Source organism: Haplochromis burtoni, unplaced genomic scaffold (assembly GCF_018398535.1).
Source record: "Haplochromis burtoni strain Fernald_Lab_line unplaced genomic scaffold, NCSU_Asbu1 Contig_113, whole genome shotgun sequence".
NCBI classification, from domain to species: domain Eukaryota; kingdom Metazoa; phylum Chordata; class Actinopteri; order Cichliformes; family Cichlidae; genus Haplochromis; species Haplochromis burtoni.
In genome coordinates this window covers 1460143-1472618 of record NW_024582474.1, presented here as the reverse complement: position 1 = coordinate 1472618, position 12476 = coordinate 1460143, and the positions used below count along the sequence as shown (strand labels likewise).

General features: G+C 40.6%; 2 protein-coding genes across 3 annotated transcripts in view; one reads left to right on the top strand and one right to left on the bottom strand.

The window, feature by feature from the left end:
* nadk2 (NAD kinase 2, mitochondrial) overlaps positions 1 to 3787 on the top strand; it is a 9538-nt gene extending 5751 nt beyond the window's left edge. For both annotated transcript variants that reach the window (XM_014335734.2, XM_014335731.2), the window contains exons 10-12: positions 2092 to 2145; positions 2232 to 2355; positions 2462 to 3787. In XM_014335734.2, coding sequence (XP_014191220.1) covers positions 2092 to 2145; positions 2232 to 2355; positions 2462 to 2600 — 317 coding nt within the window. In that variant the 3' untranslated portion in view covers positions 2601 to 3787. The remainder of the gene's footprint in view (positions 1 to 2091; positions 2146 to 2231; positions 2356 to 2461) is intronic.
* A 2076-nt stretch (positions 3788 to 5863) lies between these two features.
* skp2 (S-phase kinase-associated protein 2, E3 ubiquitin protein ligase) lies at positions 5864 to 10659 on the bottom strand. Its single transcript, XM_005929014.3, has 10 exons — positions 10508 to 10659; positions 9691 to 9929; positions 9491 to 9602; positions 8904 to 9047; positions 8570 to 8704; positions 8160 to 8258; positions 7942 to 8069; positions 7635 to 7686; positions 7365 to 7472; positions 5864 to 6918 (listed from the first exon to the last, which is right to left on the bottom strand). Exons 1-10 carry the CDS (start codon positions 10519 to 10521, stop codon positions 6699 to 6701), a joined length of 1251 nt encoding a protein of 416 aa, XP_005929076.1. The 5' UTR covers positions 10522 to 10659; the 3' UTR covers positions 5864 to 6698.
* Positions 10660 to 12476: the final 1817 nt, after the last annotated feature.

The following is a 12476-nucleotide window of genomic DNA, read 5'->3' as shown; positions in this document are numbered from 1 at the left end:
TAAGGCAGATCGCGCTAACATAATATGCACTGTTAGTTGATTATTTACCTGCCGCATTAACGGGAGAGGACGTGCAAACGTTACCGCTGCTGCTGGGTTGAGATTCACGAGTCAGGAGCGGAATTAAAAACACGACATTCATTTAAGGTCATCGCGTGTTTTGTGAGCAAATGCTTTTGCATATTCGTAGTGTTTCCTCCCTTAAATGAAATATCTACTTTGCAAGTATTGCAAGTTGCCCTGTTGTCATCCGTTCTTGTAAAGTATAATCAAACTTTTGAGCGTTTGAGCTGCTTAGGCGCCGTGTTTCCTGCCAGGTAAATTATGTTCCGCAACGTGGTGACGTCATTCGGGGCGACTGGAATCGATAAGGGAATCGTTTGCAAAAATGGCAAACGATTCCAAGGAATTGAAACAGTGGGAACCGGTTCTCAACAAGAACCGGTTTTCGATACCCATCCCTACGCAGATATCATCATAACTTTGCAGAGTAGCAGGCAGAGACTTGCAAGATGTGTCTGTCTTAATGTTCCTTATCAGCAAATGCAGCAAAATAGTAACACCTAAACTCTCAAGAAGAATGTGTAGTTCCATTTGCCTGGTTGTCAATCTAAACAATTTGTGTATATTTGAAAAAGAAAAAGACCACTTTCTTTATTTGCCCGATGCAGCCGCTCTCTTACTCACTGTCAACCACTCGGTCTGAAGCCCTTCACCTCCTCAATTCACCTATGGTTCCCCCACTGCTCTGACACACCCCAAAATTCACTGTGATGAATAAAACTGTAATGATATATTGATGATTTTTTAAATTTATTTATCACAAACTGACTAAATATGAAGTTCAGATTTTATCTCTTTATTTAGAGTTATATGATTTTTGTTTTTTAATGACCTCTTGGCAGTTCTGCTGCTAAAGCCACCCTTCCCTTTAACCATCTTTTTCTAGTTGACCCTTGTAAGCAGGAGCTTTAAACAGCAGGTGGGTGTAACATTACCCAGAGCTGTGTGCCTGAGGTAAACATACTGCACATTCGAGTGTCAAACAGATCCATACATACTAAATTGTCTGGAGTTTTTAGGGCTAAAGCACATACACTTACCTCATAACTTAAAGCTGTGGACAGGGGTAACACTGAGTATCCACCCATGGTTATTATTATTGTTAAGTAAGATAAAAACTAAAACTAAAAATGGAAAATAAAAACTAGACTGACGCTAAAACCAACTGAAATGATGTTGTTAAAGGAAAGAGCCTCAGTTTTAGTATGTGTTAGTCTGGTAAAGATTCTATTGGTACTTGCCTGCCTACAAGAAATGTTGCCTCTGACTCTCCACTTCATAGAATAATAATTTAAAAGACACTGAAACGAATAAAACTAAACATTCCACTCTGGAGCTGATTGAAACTAAATTCAATTAAAAGCAATAAAATATGAAAAAGAAAAACTCTAATAACTCTGGTGTCCACCACTGGAACAGCATTCATGACAGAAAATAAGGGGAGGTACAAAAGGTCCACTTTCCACCAGCATGTGGATTAAGAGGGGAGAAAAAGAATAAAACCTGGTATTATTTTATTAGTAATCCTGAGGACCTTTCACTTAAACCAGCGTTCCCCAACCTTTTTTGCGCCGCGGACCAGTTTATGCCCGACAATATTTTCACGGACTGGCCTTTAAGGTGTCGCGGATAAATACAACAAAGTAAAACTAGTACTGGTACCGAAAAAAGAAGATTTATTCATAACACACGTGAAAAGACCCAGGAAAACTGAGTTAACGATAAAAGCGATAACAAAACAACGCTGAAAACCATACATTTCACACCTGAGCCGCAACTCTCACGGACCCGCCCGGGGGTTAGGGACCGCTGACTTAAACTGTAACACACCCAGTAAGGTTAATGCTAAACTTCCCAAATTTTCAAAACAAAAGTTAACAAACTGCAGTGATCCCACTTACCTGGAATCCAAAATGTATTAGATAATATTTGGCCTCTATTGTACTGTTCTGGAACTGTAGATTGTAACTGGTCCTTGCATGCATAAAACCCAATTTGTTTCCTAAATGCCTTTTTATTTTCTTCCAGGGAAATCCCAGTCAGGTCTGGATATCCCCCTTAACCAAGAATTAATTGAAAAAGGTGAGCTCCTATTTCTCTTGTCATTATTGTTGATTTGTGTAGTTTTATAGCCTTTTTTTATCTTGCTCTTGCACCTGTGTGATCAGTTACAGAGGAATACAACAAGTCTCTGGTGTTCAGCCCAGATGACAGCCGTTTGTTCTACAGCGTCAGGGAGCCCATCGTGAACAGGGTCTTCTCCAGCAGTCGACAGAGAGGCTTTGCCACAAAGTCAGTGGTGATCACCAGTCTCAGGCAGAGCAGAACGTCGATGAGTCTGTGCTGTAACTGAAGCCTTTGATCGTTTTGGGTTTTTTTCCTTCTTTTCTGCCTTCAGGTTGTGTGTCCGCTCCCGCTGTTGGGATGCTTGCATGGTGGTGGATGGTGGGACTTCCTTTGAATTCAACGATGGTGCTATCGCTACAATCAGCATGAGCGAGGAGGACCAGCTCCGGACTGTTGTGTTAGAAAACTGAGACAAGTCTGAATATCTCTCAAGCTAACAGTGTTCACAAGTGGATGTGTTCAAAGGGAAGTATTTGTCCTTTGCTTTTGTTTTATTATACATATTTTACAAACAAAACCCATTTACACTTTCTTTTCATTTTTAATATTTGTGTCAATATTCCAAGCTACAAAGATGATCCCTTATTTAGATACAGTTTCTGATTATATTTACGGTATATCAGCACAAGCCCTAAAGTGAGCAGTGAAACTAAGGCCAAGATGAAAGAATGTAAAAACTCTTTGTAGACCTGAAGTCTTTTGGAAACGTCAGACATAAAAGCTACACTGATCCAGCAAACTGTTTGTGAATATTGCCCCACACTGAAACAGGACAAAGATTTTCAGTAGGTTTCACACTACTGAGTGAGCTTTAAGAATATGGGCAAAGTTATTCAGAGTTATTGTTGTCAACAAATCCAAATTACTCTGCCTCAAGTTTATCATTTATTGCTGAATACACAAAAACCCTTTAAACAGAACATGGCTGCAGATTTCTAAGGAGTTCAAACTTCTGATATTGATACATCAGGTGATTCTTTTTATACATGCATTACGATTAGGACAGTGTCACACTTTGACTTCCTGATTATCACCACTGATAGCATAACTTGAGCTGATTATGAAATGCTTGACTCATGTGAGGAGCTTTCTGGGAAATTGAAGATGAAGTAAAAGTGCAAGAACGTGGGGAGAGTGTAACCATAAATGTACAAAACCACACAATAACACAATTGTTATTGAATGTTATTGAAATACTAATGACAATTGGTATTTCAGTTTTTAATTTTTGCTTTTTACCATGTTACATCTCCAATCTATCTATCTCTATCTATCTATCTCTCTATATATATATATATCCTTTTATTTTCAAACTGATTAGTAACTTACTGGCACAACCGTCTGGCTCTGTGATGCGTTCCTGTTACATGTGATGCGCAGTGCTAAGAGGAATGTGGAAGCAAAGCCCCCTGCTGGTCAAACTGTGACAGGGTTTTTAAACACCCCACCAAAACAAAAGTTTTTTAACACTCGACATATGTACTGATGGCACAACTAGCATGGAGTTCTTTTCTGTTCCTACAGACCACTCAAAGCACTCCATTTTAAATATATATCTATATATAACTGGATATGTTAAGTTATTATCAGCCAATACTATAAGCTAGCCAGTTGTCTTCAGTGGTGGATTAATCCACATTTCCTACTCATCCTACTATCTACTATCCTATAAATTGAGGGGGAAATAATCTACAGGATGTCTTGATGGTATTGAAAGAACATTCACTAATGCAAGTTTGTGGCCAACTGTGGGATATGCTACATCTGGCTTTGGTACAGTATTTGTTACCAGGAGACATTCTCTGTTGGTTTCAGGGCCTCGTTAACACTAGAGAAAAATCTAGATTCATCAGTCCTGTTCTTTCCAAGCATATATTCAATTCCGCTGTAAGTTTTATAATTGTAAATGTATGCAGAGGACTTGAAGCACAGCGGCTTGCTGAGTAAAGATATTTTTGGAATATAGTGTCTATTTTTCCTAGCTGTCTGAGCCACACAGAACGGTAAGTTTTAGAGGAAAAAAAAAATGTAGTGCAGCAAAGAGAACTCCATGTTTAAAGGGTTGTTTTTTGTTTTTTTTCTCTGGTAGAGTTAAAGGGGCTGTTTCTTGACACCTCCTAAGACAGGAAACAGTCTTGTCTGTGGTGGGCATGGCTAAAGTTATAGGTGAAACAGTATCTGATGGATACAAAGTTATTTTTAACCCAACAAATCTCTTGATTTGGAGCGTTCTTGCAAAAACCATGTTCTGTTTGAAAAGTTATCTGCAAAGTGTAACATGCACCATGCCAAAGGCAAGTTTCCCTATGGAAACACTCTCTACTGGAATGTGTTTTGTTTTGGAACTCGATAAAGTGATATGAACTACAAGTGCTTCTGTGTGCTGCTTTTGTTCCCCCCCCATTAAGCTCATCTTATTACCTTCCTGTCTTCATTGTATCAAGCAGGTTGTTTTTCGTTGTGACTTTAACAGGAAATTTATCATTTTTAATAATTAACAATTTGGAGGCTGAAATAATGGTCCAAATTGTGGGAGGAGTCATCCTTAATTTAAAAAAAAAAAAAAAACCCCAATCAGATTTGAGAAGTTGTCTGCTGGAAGAAATGCTAAAAACTATCCGTCTGCAGCAACCTCCCTTGCCCTTGATACATTTAGTTATGCTCAGTGCATTTAATCATCTGCACAGTGTACCATTTTAGTCAGTCTGCTGTAACTGCACAAGAAAATCATCTGTCAGCACTGCAAGTATGTCACAGTTCATGCCATGCCCACAAATGTACACTGTTCACTTTTATTTATGTAGCGCTAAAACACAGCAACAGTCGCCTAAAGGCGCTTTATACTGTAAAGACCCTACAATATTACGGAGAAAACTGAAAACCCCAACGGTGGTTCCTTTCCTACTTTGACAGTGGGAAAAGAAAACTCCCTTTTAACAGGAAGAATCCTTTGACACTGTTTGGGGAGAGGCAGCAATTTGCTGAAACTGGTTGGGCTGAGGGAAAGTAAACCGAACCAGAGAGCAGAGTGGTTCCTAAGCACAGAGAGAGGGAAAGAAGAAATACTCAGTGCATCATGGGAAACAGCAGAGGCCTATTTGTTACTCATCCGAGTAACTTCTTCAGTCTCAGCTGAGTGCAGGTTTCCCCAACCTTATAAACTGCACATGCACTGTTGTAAATGTACCGTTTATATGGTTGGGGAAACCTGCAGTCAGTTGAGACTGAAGAAGTTACTCGGATGAGTGAGAAAACATTTCTCACATTGAAAACACGATCCAGATGAACAGAATGAACCTTTTGGGATCTCCAATAGGTCTTTTATGATTTTTCAGGGTTTTCAATTTATTCGCATCTCTTCACTCCTGACGGTTCATACAAGTAGCAATCGAATCCAAGTTTAGTACAAGAAATCTAAAATATCTGCTTACTTCTTCACTGTCCAAATACTTTTAAGCCTTAAAACTGGACAATGTATAACAACTCATTTCTCTACAGGAAAAGCAATAGTTTTTAAAACTTAAATCAAACTTAACATTTGAACATCATTATTGATCTAATAATCCACTGATGCTGCAGAGGCAAACATTACATAAACATGTGGCACAAACTGTACATTTCCTTATCTTAAGTTTCCTTAAGTTAAATAAATCCCACAGAAAAATTCAATAGCTTTTAGTTTAAAGTGGTTTATGAGAAAGGACGCGGAGGTGAAAATAAGTCATTCACATGTTCCTCTAGAGTTAAAGCTGACACGAGGGCAAACACAACCACACTATTGAGCTACTTGGATTACTCCAAGCAACACAGATTATTTGGAAGTCCATAAAAGGTAGTCTCTTTAGCAACAATGTGTTGAGACAGATCCACATATATCAGTTGTCATTAAAACTGGTTCAATTAAAATCAAATGTTCTCTCATTCTTACAGCTGACACACACAAAACACTTTTATTGTTAAATATGTCGACAGCTGGAGGTAAGGATGCAACTGATAAATGTTGGATTACAAGTTAAAATTATTTGGACGATAGTCAATATTTGACTTTTCTAAAATAGAAGAGGCCGTTTTAAAATCATTAAGCTTATCAAAAGATCTGTGATCATTTAGGCAGCACAGTAAATGCCTCCTTAACATACCTTCATTATGCATTTACTGATTTCCAGATATTAGTGAGCAAAACTAATAAGAGTAGCCAATTAAATCACTTTACCCCCTTGTAAACCATGCTCAATACATTTTTTAAATGAATTAACACATTATTAGAACCTAAAACAATGTAACGTTTCACTTCACAACCCTGACATTTCTTCACAAGCTTGCGTGCTCTGCATTTAAGAGCACACAAATGTGCAAGCAAGGCTAGAAAGCATATTCTGTAGCAGCAAACACTGAAACATTGTTCCATTACTGCACACCAGGTCAGACCCGAATGCATTGGAATTTTGCAGGACAAAACTCTCTGCGTTACAAACTAACTGGACTAAAGAAATAAGGAGCCATGGTTGTTACAGTCCAAACCGCAGTCGACACTTCTTGTTCCACATGGTGCGGTCGCTGGTGGATCCAACAAACCTGCTGGCCGGTGTGGGCCGGGCGATGCTTGAAAAAGGTCTGGAGTTGATGCTCACGTGAGGCATCTCCCTCTTCAGAGAGGGCAGCTGGCTATCTTGCACCAGCCCAAACACATCCAGCTGGCTCAGCACAGGGAACATTATACCCACGTCACTGCAATCACACCAGCTAAAGTATTAATCGTGATTTTCAGCTATTCAAATATGATTCTGTATTGTTTTTAGAAAACTATAAATTAAATTTAACAGATTTTCCCCGTTTAGGCCCCAAATAAAATCTAGACCAGCATTTAGTTTTCAGTATTCACTCATGCAAACAAGTCCCAAATATAGAGCTCGAGGTTAGAGCAGAGTTTTTGTACTAATAAAATCAAACTGTAAATGAACACCACACCTAGCACTAGTTACCAAACAGACTAGTGCTGTAATCATCATCCGTGTACTTTACTAGTAACTTTGTGCTTTTTCTTCTGGTTGATACTCACTAACAAACATCTACATACCTGTGGCAAATAAATAAATAAGCTAGAAGATCCGATCAGATGGGACACACTAACTAGCAGTTACATGGATGGAGGTGGGAGGCGGACAAAAACTTACGTGAGAGCAGCAAGGTGAATGTGATAACAGCGGCTCAGGGACAGATGCAGCAGGTGCTTGAGTTGACTGAGGACAGGTAAGCAGTCAGCTGTCAGCAGAGTGCTATCACTGCGACACAGAAACAGATTTTAAGCTGCAGTCATCTGTGGCCACAGTAAAGACATTTTTCCATCCATGACAATTTAATTTGCAATAGCAAATAAAACGAGACAACTTAAAGAAAAACCCCACAGTTAAATACCAAACATAGAACAATGACTAAACTTTTACCTCAAATCTAGAGTTTTAATCTGGGGGCATTTTTCCACCAACACCTTCACATCTAAAAATGAGAAATAACACAGACACACGTCAGAATGATGCAACTCAAACAATCTTTAAGATCTAGATCGATCTATATATAGTTTTCACAAACTACAGTGATTTCACTTCAGCACCCTCAGTGTTACCCTTCAAGCTGTCAAGTGAATCAAATTACTGTATCATTATGCAGCTTGTTCAGTGTTACATCATTCAGGACAAACCAGCTGTGTTTGTTAGTGTTGAAATCAGTGACTTGAAGATCTCCACCACTCACCATTTAGGGTGAGGCTCTCTCTGTAACCGCTGAGGTTGAGATGTGTAACCCTGGAACTCAGATTATCAACCACGCTCTTTATGTGATTATTATCAAAGGTGCACCATGATAAGTTCAGCTGTTGTATACTGAAACACAAAATAATTGCATTAGTAAATCTGAGGCAGAGGAGAAACTGAAACTGTGGTTACAAAGTAAATAAGGACTGAGCAGCTGACCGGGAACAGGATTTAAGCATCCTAGTGAGCACAGGAGCGGAGAAGGCAGAGCAGCCGCTGAGGTTGAGCTCCTGTAGGCGGGTGTTCTTTGCCAGACAGCTGAGTAAAAGAGATTAACAAACACACAGTACAGATTTAAGGCTCAAACACATTCAGAAAATGCATTTACTGAGAGGAATTTAGTGTTTTGCCAGTTTACAATCAACAGTCACAGCACGACTTTTCCATCTCTGATGAGGCTCTACTACAAACAGCATCACTGACTTTTCAGACAAAGGCATGTTTCCCTGGACAGCTGAAGTCAGGAAAAGCTCAGACATATTTTTGATAAGAGAAAAGCAGCTGCAAAGACCCTGGGAATCAGTGACATCCCTGCTGCTCTAATCAGTAGCAAATGGTTCAGATCTCACCTGATGATGGTGTCAGAGAGCTGCAGACCCTCCAGGCTCAGACATTCTAGCAGTCTGCAGCGACAGATGATGTCTTCCAGAGCCAACGTTGGTATGATTGAGCTTGACAGATCCATCTGAACCACCTGCAAAGAGCTGTATAATGGAAAAGAAAGAAAAGAGCATTTTTCTACTTAAGTGCCACAGAACTTAATACTTAGAGCTCTTTGGTGTGAAGGAAAATTAAATAGTTAGACATTAGATAGTTTTCATTAGATTTTCGCAGGCAAGGAAAACTCAGTAAGTCTTCCACTGAAGAAGAAAATCAGGACAGACCACGATATATGTGACTAACCCTCTGCCTGTTAAGTGCAACTCTTCCACAAAGGAGCGAGGGCAGCGCAGTCTGCGGATGCCAGTCCTCAGCACCTGCTGCAGAGCCAGAGCCGTGTGGGTCATCCCCTCTAGATCCACACTGTGCCACAGAGACTCGTCAAACCTGTGATGAATGCACAAGCAAAGAGGTGTCATGGAGGCAAACCCCTACAGCAGCCTGCAGTAAATAACCTGCACACAGCAACCCGTTCTGTTAAACGTGAATGTGGGTTTCACTGTGTGTGTCATTGAGAATATCAAGCAGCACAAACTCGTTTGTCTACCAGTTTGTCAGAATTTAATACTTTCGAATGTGATGGTGTGCAAGTAGCTGTGACAGCTGTTTAATGGATGAACTAGGAGTAATCCTTTAATGAGGAATCCACAGGGCCACGGATTTCCATATTTTTGAATACTGTGATAAGCGTCACGAGATGTGAGAAAGAACCAGAGGCGTGGTTTGAAGTATGCAAACTCAATCTTTAGGATCCGCCCTGCACTTAAAAAAAAAAAATTAAGCGGGAAGAAGCAGGGCCAGAGATTTTGTTAATGATCATTATGACTCACGCCAAACGTTGCCAGCGCTTGCAAACTACAGATATTCTGACGAGGTCCTGCAGAGGAAGGCAGAAGAAAATCCTAAGAACAACCTCGTCTGGTAGTTGATCCCATGAAATGTCTGCAGAGGGAAAGAGAAAGGGAAAAAGGTTAAGTTGATCACAGGTGAAAGCCCTCATCTTAAACATCAGAAAAGCATCTGCTCCTACTTGGTGAGGAGTCTTTCCTCCTTGATCTCCTGCTAAGAACAAATTGATTGCTGTCATTCTCCTTCCCCTTGCTGAAGAGCCGCTGTTGCTTGCGCGGTGGTGTGAACTGCAGGATGAAATCTGTTGGGGTGCACTCAGTGTCCAGGCCCTCGCTAAGAATGCCTCTGGACTTGCTTTTCCTGGGCTGAGTCAGCATGGAGTCCTGCAGACTAAGGCAGGGACGATCCTGCAGTGGGACACTGTTGGAAGCAGAGGTTAATCACACATGTGGGCATCGTTAAACAAGGCTTCATCATTACACAGACACCCCACAGAAAGGCTACTTAGCGGCCTAGCTTCCTCTAAAGAACCCCTCCGTGCCCGCCATATTGATGTAGCTACCAGCGGAGTGACCGCGCAAACTGACTGCAAAACCAAACGACAGACACAGTCTCCTGTCTTTCAGTACAGACACATGCAGGTGGTCCAGGGCGTCCACTCCTGCCCTGCGGTTAGCTTACAGCGTGTACCCCGGGAAGAAAAGAGCCGCTGACAGGCGTGGAGGGAAAGCGCTGGGGAGAAAGCGCGCTATCGGTACAGTTTTACACTAACGACGCTGACAGTCTACCGAACACACAATTTCGCATAAAAACCGCCTTGTTCACACTACTTTAGAAATGGAAAGCACAGTTTTGAGTCGGGACAGTTAAACAGCACCAAGCTAGCCTTGGGATGGCGGCTCGTTCTCACATGTGCAACACATCTGAGAGATAACTTGTGCACCGCTATACCTCAAATATGTTTAGTAACAGAAAGTAAGAACCACTGAGGACGATACCTGTCGCCTGGCATTTCCTTTAACTCGAACCAAGTACGATCCTACACGAAAAGTGCAAGACTGCTTGGATTGCAGCCCTCCAACCGAGACTTTAAATTCGCCGCCAACACCGGGGCGCCCTCTTATAGTTACGTCACGGACGTGCCTGCACGTAGATCGCGATACGTCATACGCATTAGTGCTTTCGCCAGGTGGCAGTTTTTTGAGTTATGTTATGTTATGTGCCATATTATTGGCTTTAGAACGGGTGGTAGACAGATTTTCAGAAGTAATAATAGTGATTCATTGTCAGCATTGTTAAGCGTCGAAAAATCGTAGATTTTGTGTGTGAAAAAGCAAAAATATAGTAATAATGTGGACTCCCGCTCATATATTGTGGGTAATGAAAGAGCAGATAGGTTGGCCAAAGAAGCTATTAAAAAGTAGATATTGATATGCAGATACCGTTGTCGAATTCTGAAGGGAAACGTTTGGAAAGAAATTAAGAATTTATGGGAAATGGCGTGGGATAATGAAGTAAAAGGGAGACATTTATATAAAGTACAAAACCGTTCACGTTACAAGAAATAGAGGAATAAGTAGGCAGGAGGAGGTAATTCTAATTATAAGTAGAATAAGAAGAGGTCATTGTTTTCTAAATGACACTCTTTTTAGGAAAGGGAAACATCTTACTGATTTGTGTAATCAGTGTAATGCACTTGTGTTACCAATTGGGTCAAAAGACGTATGAAGTAAGATTAGGGGTGTGTGCGTCGAGTCGACTAATTGCGATATTGTCACTAGTTGGTACCAAACTTACTAGTTGTTGTGTCCTAAATGTTATGCAGCCATTTGCCACCAGACGGTTGTTAAGAAACACCATATATAAGTTAATATAGCCCTGATCTTTTTTGCTGACCCTATTAGAATGAGACTGCAGATACAAATGGCAGAAAATAGCTTTTTCCTAAAGGGGGCTTTCCCTTAGTGACAGGGTGAGGGGTTCAGAATAGAGCCACTATTCTTCCACACCAATCATCAGTGTCCAACCTAACAACCCTCAGGTCAGTGGCCCAGCGTTTTACTGCCCATGTGTGTTTTATTTTATTTTATTTTTGCTTGTAAAAAAGCTTTTATTTTTATATTTTAAATATTAATGCAATTTATATTATTTCACTTTCAATCTGAAACATTTTATGAAAGCCTTGAAATTAATATGGTCTAGTGTCTTGATGCATGCTCAATCATCCAGATAAGTAAATCTCCAGAAGTTGATTCTGTTCATCTGGACGTAGGGTTAACTTAGTCTGATACTATGTTTAAATTATACAGCTTGATCATGGCTGACAGCAGCTGCCCGATTTTACATGGAAGCAAACAGGGGTGATAGTCAAGAGGGGCATGATGTACACTAGACCATGTTTCCAAAAGTTGATTATCTTCATCTGGATGTAGCATTTTCAGTGGGAGAAACGTTTCGTCACTCATCCAAGTGACTTCTTCAGTCTCAGCTGACTGCAGGTTTCCCCAATCTTGTAAACAGTGCATTTGCATAATGACTGAAACCAGCCCACTGAAGGAACAATGGGCTGGGATAACAGTTCATCTGCATATTTTAATAAAACTTTTTGAGACTTACTGGAGATTTCTCTCTGTGTAAAACAGATGTTGGTTGGTGGAGCAGCTATACAAAGTTTGCTTATCATGTCAGAGTTTTGTTGATCAGGTGCGTAGATGAAGGACTCCAGCAGCTTTTCCCCAGTAAAGCTCTACCTGAGCTCACCACGATGTGCAAACTGTCTCCGGCTCCGCATTAAACTGTGCCAGCGTCATCAACACTGCTACTGTTGTGTTATCAGTGTTTCTGTTCAAAACTGGGGGCTGTGTGGGCTTAATGTTGTCACAGTTTTTATTCACATACCATTTAGGAGCAGTATAACAGAGCCGTGCATTAAACGGAGCATTGAGGCAAAGGATTTGTGTCGAGAAG

Excerpts from the sequence above, each read along its gene's own strand:
- skp2 (XM_005929014.3), bottom strand. Across the intron at positions 9,048-9,490 it reads AAGCGCTGGCAACGTTTGGC|GTTTGACGAGTCTCTGTGGC; the intron begins GTGAGTCATAAT and ends CATTCATCACAG. Across the intron at positions 7,687-7,941 it reads AGAGAGCCTCACCCTAAATG|ATGTGAAGGTGTTGGTGGAA; the intron begins GTGAGTGGTGGA and ends TCTCATTTTTAG.